The 12,228-nt window shown below is 39.3% G+C and overlaps 1 protein-coding gene across 2 annotated transcripts in view; it reads right to left on the reverse strand.

Annotated features, from left to right (window-relative positions):
* Positions 1-7,866: 7,866 nt before the first annotated feature.
* LOC140518556 (hepatitis A virus cellular receptor 1 homolog) overlaps positions 7,867-12,228 on the reverse strand; it is a 41,366-nt gene continuing 37,004 nt past the window's right edge. For both annotated transcript variants that reach the window (XM_072630838.1, XM_072630837.1), the window contains 2 exons: positions 11,980-12,016; positions 7,867-10,192 (listed from right to left, as the gene is read on the reverse strand). In XM_072630838.1, coding sequence (XP_072486939.1) covers positions 9,997-10,192; positions 11,980-12,016 — 233 coding nt within the window. In that variant the 3' untranslated portion in view covers positions 7,867-9,996. The remainder of the gene's footprint in view (positions 10,193-11,979; positions 12,017-12,228) is intronic.

Consider the following 12,228-nt stretch of genomic DNA (forward strand, 5'->3'; position numbering starts at 1 on the left):
ATCTGCCTGAGAAGTCTCCCCCTTTAATATTGTTTCATTCCCTTCCCCCACACTCTCCTGGCAATTGTCACTATGGCAACTGGGCTGGGTCTGTACAAAGGTTGTATGCACACTTCTTTTGACAGCCTTCTGCTTCTTCTTAGCTAAACGAACAGCCTTTGCTTCCACCTGAGATCTACCAGTCTGCTCTTTTAAAGGAGAGTCCAAATGCTGAGAATTCCCATGTAAAATAGCTAATTCTTTTTCCATCTGAAATTTTTCCTTCAGCAGCTCATCTCTGCTTTCACACATAATACAGTAACCTGTTAATAAAACCCAACCTCTTCTACACACTCCCACCAATTCTTTTCCTGGTTTTTTTTCAGTATTCCTTGCAAACACCTTTCCAAATCTCTAGGTTTCCCCTCCTGTAACCTCGGTTCCCAATTTTCACAGGTTCCCGTATTTTTAGCCCATTCCCTTGCTGGAGAGGAATAAGGCAAATCCTCCCATCCTGGGATATCTATTTCTTCCTCTAAAGCCTTTCTGCCTCCAAATAGAAATTTTGTACCCTGTGATCTGTTCATGACATTAAATGAATCACAGAACTGTGGGCAACTATGAATATGCCAGCAGAGTTTTGAATTGCAAAGTATCACAGACTCTCCATATAGAAGGCAGAAGAAAAACATTTATTCAGACACCAGAAAGACAAATCCCACCACCAGAAAGCCAAATCCATTAGGGTAACCAAGAAGTCAATACACGTTAGCACTGCAGGGGACAAAACCATTCCCAAGCCTCCCCCACACCTGCTTCACAAAAATAAGCACTCATGAGCCTAAGCTCTGTCTGCCTGCCTGTGTCCTCTCCTCTCTGCCCCCCAACTGTTCTCATCACCTTTCTCCCAGTTCTGCTCCATTCTTCCTGTTCCACCCATTCAGCAAGCTCCTCCTGCCACATGTGACTTAGGCTTCCATGTGATTTAAGCAAGTCACATGGTTTTATTAATGAATGGGAAAGATCCTCTCATTTAAACTACCATTAGAGTATCCATGATGGAGGGAAGGAGAGAAAAGTAGCATATAATCATATATGTATCTTAGATTTGTGGAGGGCAGATCTCCACCAGGCTAGGGAGAGATCAAGAAAGATGTTTTGGACTTAAATTCCATGGAAGAATTCAGCACAAGAAGGATAGAAAGCTGTCAAGAATGAAATTCAGAAGAAAAAAAGAAACAATTACAATAAAGAATAATGATTGAAGCTCCCTCATGAGGCAAACGTGATTGCACAGAGAAATTCCTCAATGAGCTTGGATTTTTAAATGATGTAGCACAGGCCACCATGGCTCTCACTGCCTAGTAGGCCAGGTAGATTAGATTTTCACTTCTTTCCCAGTGTTCTCCAGTACACTTAAAGGGAAAGTGTCAAGGAACTCTGTAAAAGATTCCAGCCCCCATACACGTTCCCTCAAATGGAGAGGGCTTCCTCCTATACCCCATTAACTTTTATGTAAAAATATTTACTTCAAAAGATAAAATCAAAAATACAAATTTATTCCCCTAACATGTGGGGGACATGATTGCCCCCTCTTTGTACCACTTCAGTCTGTGAAGAAGATGGTGACTGGATTCATAGTTTAGCTCAGTTCCCATAAAGCACAGTGCTTGTTTCAAATCCAAAAAGACCACTCAGAGTCAAGTTCTCATCATCCTGGATTTTCAGGGCATCTGTGCTGGGCAGGTAGGTGGCACAGTAGATAGAATGCTAGGCCTGGAGTCAGAAAGACTCATCTTCTTGAGTTCAAATCTGGTCATAGACCCTTACCAACTGTGTGACCCTGAACAAGTCACTTCACCCTGTTTACCTCACTTTCCTCATCTGTAATATGAGCAAGAAAAGGAAATGGCAACCATTCCAGTATCTCAGCCAAGAAAACTCCAAATAAGGGGTCACAAAGAGTCATAATTGAAAAACAACTGCAAAAATGTTGGGCTTACTGATTGTAGGACCTATAATCCTAGCTCCAGAATCACCATGGCTCAGACTTCTGGGTCCTATGAGGATCATCTCCAAAACTTAAAACTGAGGACAAACAACATAGATTAGAAATGAATACCGGGGGGGGGGGGGAGGGGCGGAGCCAAGATGGCGGAGTAGAAAGACATACATATACTAGCTCTTCCCACATAGCCCAGAAAATATCTGTAAAGAAAGACTCTCAACAAATTCTAGAGCAGCAGAAGCCACAGAACAACAGAGTGGAGGAGATTTCCAGCCCAGGGTGACCTGAAAGGCCAATGGGAAATGTCTATTGCACCAGACATGGAGTGGAGCCTAGCCCAGCCTTGGCAGCTTGTCTTGGCTCTGGGAGGAAGACGAGAGCAGGCCTCGGGGGTGGAATCCCCAGTCGCAGTAGCACCGGTTCGCAGATCCCTCAACCCACAGGCCCCAAAGGTCAGTGACAGGGTTTTTTCAGTTGGCTGATAAGGGAGAAGGGCCTTCCCATACTCTAGCCTCAGGCTGTGGCCCCCAGAGGTCCCATCTGGCTCCATCCATTTTTGGAGCGTAAAACCCCTGGGGACACTGAGCAGCTGATTCTTACCTTAGCCCTGTGTAGAGGCCCTGCCCTCACCTAATACTCCTGAGGGATTTGAGCAGCTGATCTTTATCTCACACCAAATGCCAGCCCTGCCCCTGCAGTTTATCTGAATCTCAGCCCCCAGTGCTGGCTTGGCAGAACTGGAGGCAAGGTGGTTGTGAAGACAAAACTCTATTACTCAGATTCTGGGCACAAAAATTTCTGCTTGCTCCCAGACCAGTGTACGCAAAAGAAGAAGAAGCAGAGGAAGAAAGCCCTTCACCTCTCATTGGCTCAGTTCATGGGGCCCATGCTGTGGGTGAACTAAGATCTTCACCCTCTGGACACAGCAGGTAAGAGTAAGTGAAAGAGAGGAAGGGGGAGAGAGAGAAGCAGATAGCTCAGTATCGCTAATTTTAAAGATTCTGGCAGCCAATCAAAGAAGACTGTCTCTATATACATGGTCAGGAGAAAAGGCCTCTAAGTTATGCATTCTGGGCATGTTCCAAAGGTGCTTTCAGGTGCCTACATTCTAGGAGAAATAAAAAATAAGTAACTGAGAATTAGACTTGTACTGCCTGGTCTCAGAGGGAAAAATGAAGTACCATGAATAGAAGTGAAAATGAGAAATATTTGAGTTAAATGTCAAGGGGAAAACTTCCTATCAGAGTTAGTACAAAGCCAAAAAGCCTTCCTCCAGAGGTAGTGAGTTCCCCCTCACTAGTGGTCTTTAAACAAAAGACCACTGACCACTTTTCCAATATCATATTGAGGGGAACCTTATTCAAAGACAGCTAGGTGGTGCAGTAATAGAGCTCTGAATCTGGAGTCAGAAAGACTTGAGTTCAAATTTGACCTCAGGTACTTAGTAGCTGTGTGAACCTGGGCAAGTCATTTAACCTCTCTTTGCCTCAGTTTCCTCACCTGTGCAATGGGGACAAAACTCTCACAGGGTTCTTGTGAGAACCAAATAAGAGAATATGTATAGAACATTCAGCCCAGTACCAGGTGTATAGTAAGTATTTATAAAAATGTTGGCTATTATTATTAGCTATAGGACAGAATCTATGACCTCTGGTTCTACCAGTTCTGATTCTATGAAATATTTTTTTAATTGAACTATATTGAAAGTTTAGATAAATCAATAAGTCCACCTTAAAAGTCTCTTAGGTGACTTGGTTTATACTGTCTCAAAACATTCTTCCGCATCCTCTTCTAAAGAAGAGGAACTTTGAGTGAAAAATTGGCATCAAACTGTCTGAAATAGCAAGCAAGCTTCCTTAAGTACTTACATGAAATCATGCAACTCCAAGGATTTCACTTCCCCTTTTCCTCCTTTCTTGAACTAAAGAATTCTAAAAATATGAATTGAAATAAAGCTACATACCAAAGCAAGGGGGTTGTGTTAAGAGGTTTTTTTTTAACGGTTGAGAAATATCAAGTAAATTAACTGCCCTAAAAGATGAAGTCAAATAAAACTCACTTCCAGTCTCTTCACCAACAGTCTTTGATCATCTGTATAGGTTCCTGAGGTTACACTAGATGAGTTCTTCCCCCAGAATTCTTTTAAAGGGCACTCTATTAGGAAACACACAAATGCATAAAACCAAGAGTCGCTCCTCAGTGGATAAGGAGGCAAAAGATATGAGCAAACAGTTCTAAAAAGAAGAAATTCAAACTATGAAACTTCATATGAAAAGCTGCTCCAAATCACGAATGGTAAGGAAAACTCAAATCAGAAGGTTTTACCTTTTTACATCTAGCAAATTGTCAAAAAGGATAAAGGATGGGAATAAGCAATGTTGGAAAAAATGCTAAAAGAAAAGCACATTAATACACTTATAGTGGGGCTATCCACTCTGGAAAATAACTTGGAATCATGTAAATGAAAGAGACTAAAATGTCCAAAATCTTGGACCCAAGAAGCATTATTTTATACATACATACATACATATATCCCAAGGAGTCCAAAGACAGAAGGAAAGGTCTCATACACATACAATACTAATAGTAACACTTTTCATGGTAGCAAAGGACTAGAGATAAAACATCTGTCCGTCTTTTTTGGTACACGAATGTAATGAAATATTACTGTGCTTTAAGAAATGATGGACATGAATATAAAGAAACATGGAAAGACACAAACTGACTCAGTGAAGATAGGAAAGCTAGAAAAACAATATATACAATGACCATGTCAATGCAAATGGAGAAAAAGACACTCAAAAATGCATGTGAATGTTGCAAAATAATAAAGAACAAGTTCAGCCTCAAAGAACATATGAGAAGCCTTCTCCTGCCCTGACTTCTTTACAGAGGTAGAGAGTCCATGGGTATGGAGCATGGCACATAATATATGATTCCTTGAGGCATTGACTAGTTTTGCAAATTTTTTTTTCTCTTCTTTCTCTTCGTGTTTTTTCTTTTTGAAAAAATATTTGTTATAAGTAATGGCTTAGGAGAGAGGGACATATATAGATACTAGATATATGTCTAGGGGATATAAAAACAAAAAGTATCAACAAAACTATACTTTAAAGCAATAAGATGATGTGAACTGATGCAGAGTGAAGTAAACAGAATCAGGAAAAGACAGATGGGATGATTCCAACAATGGAACAAAATGAAATATTAAAAAGGGAAGTAATGCTAAAAAAATGTAATGACCCAACTTGGCTCCTGGGAAAATATTAGCCAATGCACTTCCCTGTCTTGCTGTCTTGCTTGCAGCGATGAGGAACTCTGCGTGGAGAGTATTTCAATGTCAGACTCCATGGATGTGTTGGTTAGTTTGGCTCAACTGCGTTGTTGTTGTTCTTTCCTCATTCTCCTCTAACCTTTGTGACAAGGGATGGCTTGGGGCAGGGGGAGGCTAGATTTACAAATGAATGTATAAAAACCTAAGATATCAATAATTTTTATCTCCCTCCCTTCACTCAAATGTATCCACAGCACATTTTTAATTTAATTTTTTTGGAGGCAACTGGAGCTGTGACATGCCCAGGGTCGCATCGTCAATAAAGGATATGAAACAAAAAAGGGAAATTCTGAATTTTCTTTAGGTAATGACACTAACTGAATATTTTCTCTTTATTTCCTATTATAATTCATGCAACAACCCTTCTCCTGCCCCTTGCCTTTAGAAGCCATCCCCATGCATAGAATGCATTCCTCCCTTACCTCTACCTCTTAGAATTCTTAATTTACTTCAAGGCTCAGTTTAGAGGCCACATGCTCCATAAAGTCTCCTTCTGCTTATTCACTTAGCAACCAGTACTTCCCTCAGGCCTCCCAAAATTTGGAGGAGTGGGGTTGATACGTGTGCATTGTGCCTCTGATGCAAAATCCTCACATGGAAAGTTCTAGGAAGGCTGGTCCCGGATGAACCATGATATGAAATGGAAATTCCTTGGAGAATTGCATGGGCATTCTGTAATTGGTTCTAGCTGATTGACAATTACATGTTGTCTCTCCCAATAAATATAAGCTCCTTGAGGGCAGGGATCCTTTTTGTTTTTGTCTTTGTATCCCCAACCCTCACTGTAGTGCCTAGCACATAATGGGCATTTACTACTCTATATTTGTTGAGTAATGACTGATTGATTCATGGAAAGAATCTTTTAGTCAGGAAATAAATGAGGTATGGAGCCCAAGATCTCAACTGTCAATGGGCTCCATAGATTTGAATTTATAGTCAGGTAGAGGTGTACTGGAACCAATGTTAAATTTTTGCGTGAACATTTATACCTCAAGAGACTGACCAACGATACAAAGGCCCCATCTGTTTTGGTTGATTTATACAGTCATGGAGAAAATGTTAATAATGCAGATTAAACTTAAAAGCATGAGACAGCTAGGTGGTATAGTGGATAGAGCGCTGGCCCTGGAGTCAGGAGCACCTAGTTCAAATTTGGCCTCAGACACTTATTTTGGGAGGCTTGAGGGAAGTACTGGTAGCTAAGTGACCCTGATGCCTCTTTCTCTGCTGAAGTGAACAACTCTAGCCTGATAGGCTTAAGTTATACCCAAACTCTACAACCAGGTATCAAACTGACATTAATCAGCTTTGCTGGACAGCAAGAATGTCAATGCTGGTGGCCACAAGCTTGGTCTACGACTGGAATTTCAAGCATAAAAGAAATTGTGCAATCACTTAATTTTAAAATATTTTGCAGGATAGTTACTTTCAGAAATTAGTGCAATTACTGTAGTCATGTTGTATGTCTGGGATACAAGTATTGCTATGTATCCATCATGCTAGATCTCCAGGTTAAAGATGATGCAGCTTTAAAGGATTATCCTTTCAGAGATATAGAAGAAACCCAACTCATAAAAAAAGGGTCCTTTCAGCTCCAGGCTTTTGAGAGGATATGTGAGGATTCCCACAACAGTTTTCAGAATTCTCTAAGGACTGAAAGGATGCATTGAGCCACCTTTTTTATCTAGAGATAGGTGATAGTGGAAGGCAATGACACGTAGGTACTTAGTAAATGTGGACTGATTAAATGAATGAAATTTTGACTTCCTGAGAATTCATGGTCCATTGCAGTCTACTTGGCTACATATCTATCCTAAGTGGGTAGAAAGACGCTTATTCCTTGATGGAGTAAAAATTTGTCTGAAGAGGACTTTTTTTTTTAAGTCAAATCCTCATGAATTATTCCATCTTTGATTTACCATTTTGTTGTGGAGCCAGTTTGATGTGATCAAGCCAGTAATGTAGTACTTAATTCCCAGTCTCATTCACTTTGGTTGGGTTACATATAGAGGCTGCTAGGACACAGAAGCATAAGCAAGGAAGAGTCTGTGTGACTGTGCTCACATAGTGACCTCACTTGGAATCAAAACTGAACTTCTGTTGCTAATTTTTTTTAGCAATTAATGGATACATTTTAGAATCTTCCATATTGTGTGGAATTAGAAGCCTTCCCCTCCAAATGCTGTACTTACCACCACTTAAAAATACAACTTGAATATTGAAACCTCAAAAAAAAAATGTATTCTAACTTACCTACAGGTTTCTTACTAACCTTCTGCTAGGTTTCTATACCTGGGACTCAGATATTCTCACATAGTGATATAATATTCTCACCAAACCATTTGGATTGCAGTCTACTTACAGCATAGAGCTTCTCTTTACAATTTCTTCTTAGATCACAGCTTAGTTATAATTGTATTGTGTTCCTTTCACTATCCTTCATTATACTTACATCCATGCATTAAGAGGAGCTCTGGTGAGGGAATATTACAATGTTATGGTTTAACTGTTTAGACTATCCACAAATGAAGTAAACAAGCCACTCTTTCAAAGGAAAACCATTTATTTTTGTTGTATGATCATAATGGGACTCAAATACTCCTTCACAGAATACATTAGAGCACATCATTTTGGAAAATTTTCCAGTCAGGTCTATACCCTTCAGTGAAAGACAAAAGTAGCTCACTTTCAGAGACACTTAACTTTAAAGACAAAGGCCCTTGGGCAGCACAGCCAAGATGGCGGAGTAGAAAGACACACATATGCAGGCTCTCCCCACACAGCCCATAGAGACAAACCCACTGGTAACTCCAAATAATGTCCTGTCTCAAACCAGCTATGGACTTGTGAAATGTCATGAATCTAAATGCCACAATCTACAATTTTCTCTTTTACAAATATTTTTTCAAAAAAGTTTGTTAAATCATGAAACATGTTATTGACTCAAAGAAAAGAATTTTTTTTCCTCTTGGTCCATGGAACAAAAGTAAATTTTAAAGAGGCATTGTTAGAGGTACATATAAGCTAGAGCAGCAAGTCAGCTTCATGTGACCACTGTGGCTGTCATCATCATCACTATCCAACTTGTTGGACATGTAATGTGAACCTACTACTGTGACAGGCTCCATATAAACTTGTGGCCCAAAATAATAAGGATAATGATGATAATACCTTGCATTTGCAGAGTGCTTAATTTTTCAAAGGGTTTTCACAGCTGTTATCCCCACTGATCATCACAATGACACGGAGGTGGTCAGGGTAGTCTTAGCCATTTGAAAACTGAGAATATTGAAGTATATACTAACTTAGGTATGATTATGTATCTAATTAGTGGCATAACTGGGATCTGAGTCCCTCATCCTGTGATCCTTCTGTCAGAACCATTTTTGAATTGGTTACACATTGGCTGTTCTTAGAATCCTAACGTTGGCCCCCTTATTAATGTAGCCGTCATCACCACTGAAATCACTTCCAAAAGTTGCTACAAATTTCCAGTTTAAAATTAGGGCAACCAAGCATTGTAAAACACTATTCAGAATGGAGAGTCATTCTACATTATATTATGAGCATAGGTACTTAGCAAGTAATCTCAGCTTTCAAAATGTTCTAAATACTAGAAAGAAAAAACTGATTCTCATTTGAAACCACTGGTCACAACAGTCATAATAATATCTTCATTGTTTGATTTTTCCTACTGTACAAATTTACCCCAGTGAACCAAAAAGTCTAAGTAACCTTTTGAGGAAGGGGTAGCAAAGTGTCAGTCACTATCACCTGCCCCCAAAAACACACACACACACAACCCTCTGGCCTTTTCCCATTAATTATTACATTTTAAGATCAAATTGGCTAGGGAAACATAGAAAGACATTGTCCATTTAAAGTAGTGATACCTTCAAATAGCAACAGTCTCTATTTCTTTCTAAAAGGCCTTTCCTATTAGACACCTCATTCACTGCAGTTTTTCAAGGTAGTTTTTCCTTCCATGGCTCTGACGTATGTGTCTTCTGTCAGTTTGTGGCAGCAGGGGGCCAAGACAGTTGCAATTTCTCTATCTCAGATTCATGTTCTTAGTTCCAAGCAATATCCACTGCCTATAAATAGAACTTCTTTGCACATGCTGTAGCATAGGCTATGAAAGGCACTCTAGCTTCCTGTAACTATGGAAATGAGCTCTCCAAGTTCCCAGGAAATCAGTTGGCAATAAGCCACATTTGTAAAAGCCAAGAAGGGGAACTGGATCGACCTGTGCTAAAGAAATTGAATTTATGGAGGAGATAAAACCAGCTGCCTCCAAAAGAACTTAAGGAAAAATGTAGCAACTGGAATTTACAAAAACAAAACTACCCATATTTTTTGTTTTATTGGTTGATTGAAAACTGCAGTAATTGTGTGACTCTCCAGAAACCCTAAGTTCTCTATGTTCACACATGACCTAAAATGGCATAGTTTAAGACAACTAATGCCAAATTCAACTCTCATCTTTCTGGCACAATTTGTAGTCTGATAAAGGTGACATTATTTGGCACCAAGTTGGTTGTTTCATCTTCAGAGTCACCATTTATGGTTGCAATTGGTCTGGTCAGGTAGAGATAACACCTAAGAACAGTCCATGAGCTTAAAAGGAGGTGAACATGGAAAAGGTCAGAAGAACTGCCAGTTGAGGATGTTAAGGTCAAACTTTGGAGGGCTGCTGTTTCCCATTGTTTGTTGGTACAACATAGGGATTCTCTTCTTCAATAATGTAGTCATTTTCCTCCTCAACCATGTAGACATTATCTTCAACTGTGTAGACATTGTCCTCTGCACGATTGCCATCTTCAGTGGCAGTCCTTCCAACTTCATTTTTACTACCCGCCAAGAAAGTCAGACTACAGAAACAGAATAGTAAATGATGAGTAGGGATTTGGTGGGACAAGAAGTCATCTAAAGCACAAGCCACCTAAAACCCCAAGTTGAAAATTCCCTTTAAACTCAGAGCACTTAAAGGACACTAAAAGAAACCAGTTGTTAGAAAGCAACCAATGCATTTTTTTTTTTTTGTTCTTCATTATAAGAAATGGATCCCCGGGTAGAGGAAAAGAGAAGAATATATTTGGAAATTAAGATGATATTGCCAAGCAGCTAGCCCCTCAGTGAAAATTCTTTTGACTATGGTAACCCATGAAACAAAGAACTACATAACATTCTGTGTCTGTGTGGCTTCTTCCACATTTTTAGTGATGGTGACAAAAGGGCAGAAAAAAATATGTGAAGGGTCCTAAGAATTTATTGTTAGGCTATGAATTTTAGTTTGATTTTTCGTGCTCTAAATCTGAGATTCTTGGTCAATGATGAATGAGTAAACATACTGTCAGAGGACAGTATACCAATCTTTATATTCTACCTAAAGAGAAAAGCAAAAGTGAAGAAGATGCAGCTAAATATAAGGACTGGTCATAAAAACCCCCTTGAAGAAACAAAGAAAGGAGTTGGCACAGTTGTTATATATTTCAAAAAGCAAAAAGAAACATTTCATGGGATATTTGGTCATTTCATTTTCTAGTCGTGATAAAAAGAACAGACTCAGAAATGAAGGTGATGTAATAAGAAGTGTTATTACATTTTCCAAAAATAACCAATTCAATAGAACATCTATTAAGTACCTAGTGTGGGCATCACCAGGTGGTGCATAAGGTCCTGGGGATAAAAAGGCTATATGAAATCATACCTGCCCTCAAAAAACTTATATGCTATTGGGAGAATGTTCTACCAATAAGAATGTTATGAGTTCATTTTGGGAATAAGGAAGAAATGCAAGATGAACCCAAAAATATGTCCTCAATTCTCCCCCAAATGAATAAAAACAACATTTTAATTACAGAAGCTGAATAGAAACAGAAGCATTGACAGAAATGGAGACTGTACCCCACCCTACCCCCAGCCAAAATTAAGTTAATCTCAAAACAGGAGCAAAAAAAATCTTGATTAACTAGAAGGTACTTAAATTTAGTCTTTTAATTGGAATTTTAATGGCCCTGAAACTTATTTGTATCCACAAGGATGGAGTTTTAGGACACTAAAGCCCTCCAGGTATGAGTAAAATCACCCATATGTACCAATCCAGCACAGAAACCACTCCAAGAAAGCACCATCAAAAATCCACCCAAACAGATCCCTAATCCTCCATTCAGCCAAATGTCTTGAGTTATAGTCACACAGCCAAGCTCATGACTGCTCATTTTGGCTCTATGGAGACCTGGCTCTAGGCCACTCCAATTTGACCAACTATGGAGACCAGAGCATCTAATTCAATTTCTCACCCCATCACCAAGTGGGCTAAGAGATTCAATTATACTCCCTCTAGCAAATAGTAACTGCTTGGTTAATCCTGTGACAGTTCTGACACTGTTCCAGAGAAATGAAGAAGCCAGTGAAAATTAATAAAATAGGGGTGGGTAGGAGAGAAGACATGCAGGGATGAGTTAGACTATTTACTCAGTAAGGAGGGGAGGGGTGCACAGAAAGGAAGAGGAACAAGAAACACGACTAATATCCAATTTTCACTTAAGATAGAATTGTCAAAAATAATTAAGAAGGAAAATGGTCTATTTCACTTCTTCCAGAGGCAACTTTATACTGAGAGATATAAGTATGCAGAACAATGCCTGAGGCTTACCTTAGAGTTGGTGCATTCTTTCTGTTATAGAAATATCCTAAGTAGGAAGACAGTGGGGGAAAAAGGTGTCAAAATCCAAAGAATGGAAAATTGAACATGTCAGCAAAGCATACAAAATAAGAATTCAAGATTAAACCCTCATGATATATATCTTCCTACAATTTCATCAGAAGTCATTTGCATTTTGGACCTGGCTCTGTCACTAATGCCTTGAGTAATCTCTCTAAGCCCCAGTACACACATCTATGA

This window comes from Notamacropus eugenii, chromosome 1, assembly GCF_028372415.1.
Source record: "Notamacropus eugenii isolate mMacEug1 chromosome 1, mMacEug1.pri_v2, whole genome shotgun sequence".
Lineage (NCBI taxonomy): Eukaryota > Metazoa > Chordata > Mammalia > Diprotodontia > Macropodidae > Notamacropus > Notamacropus eugenii.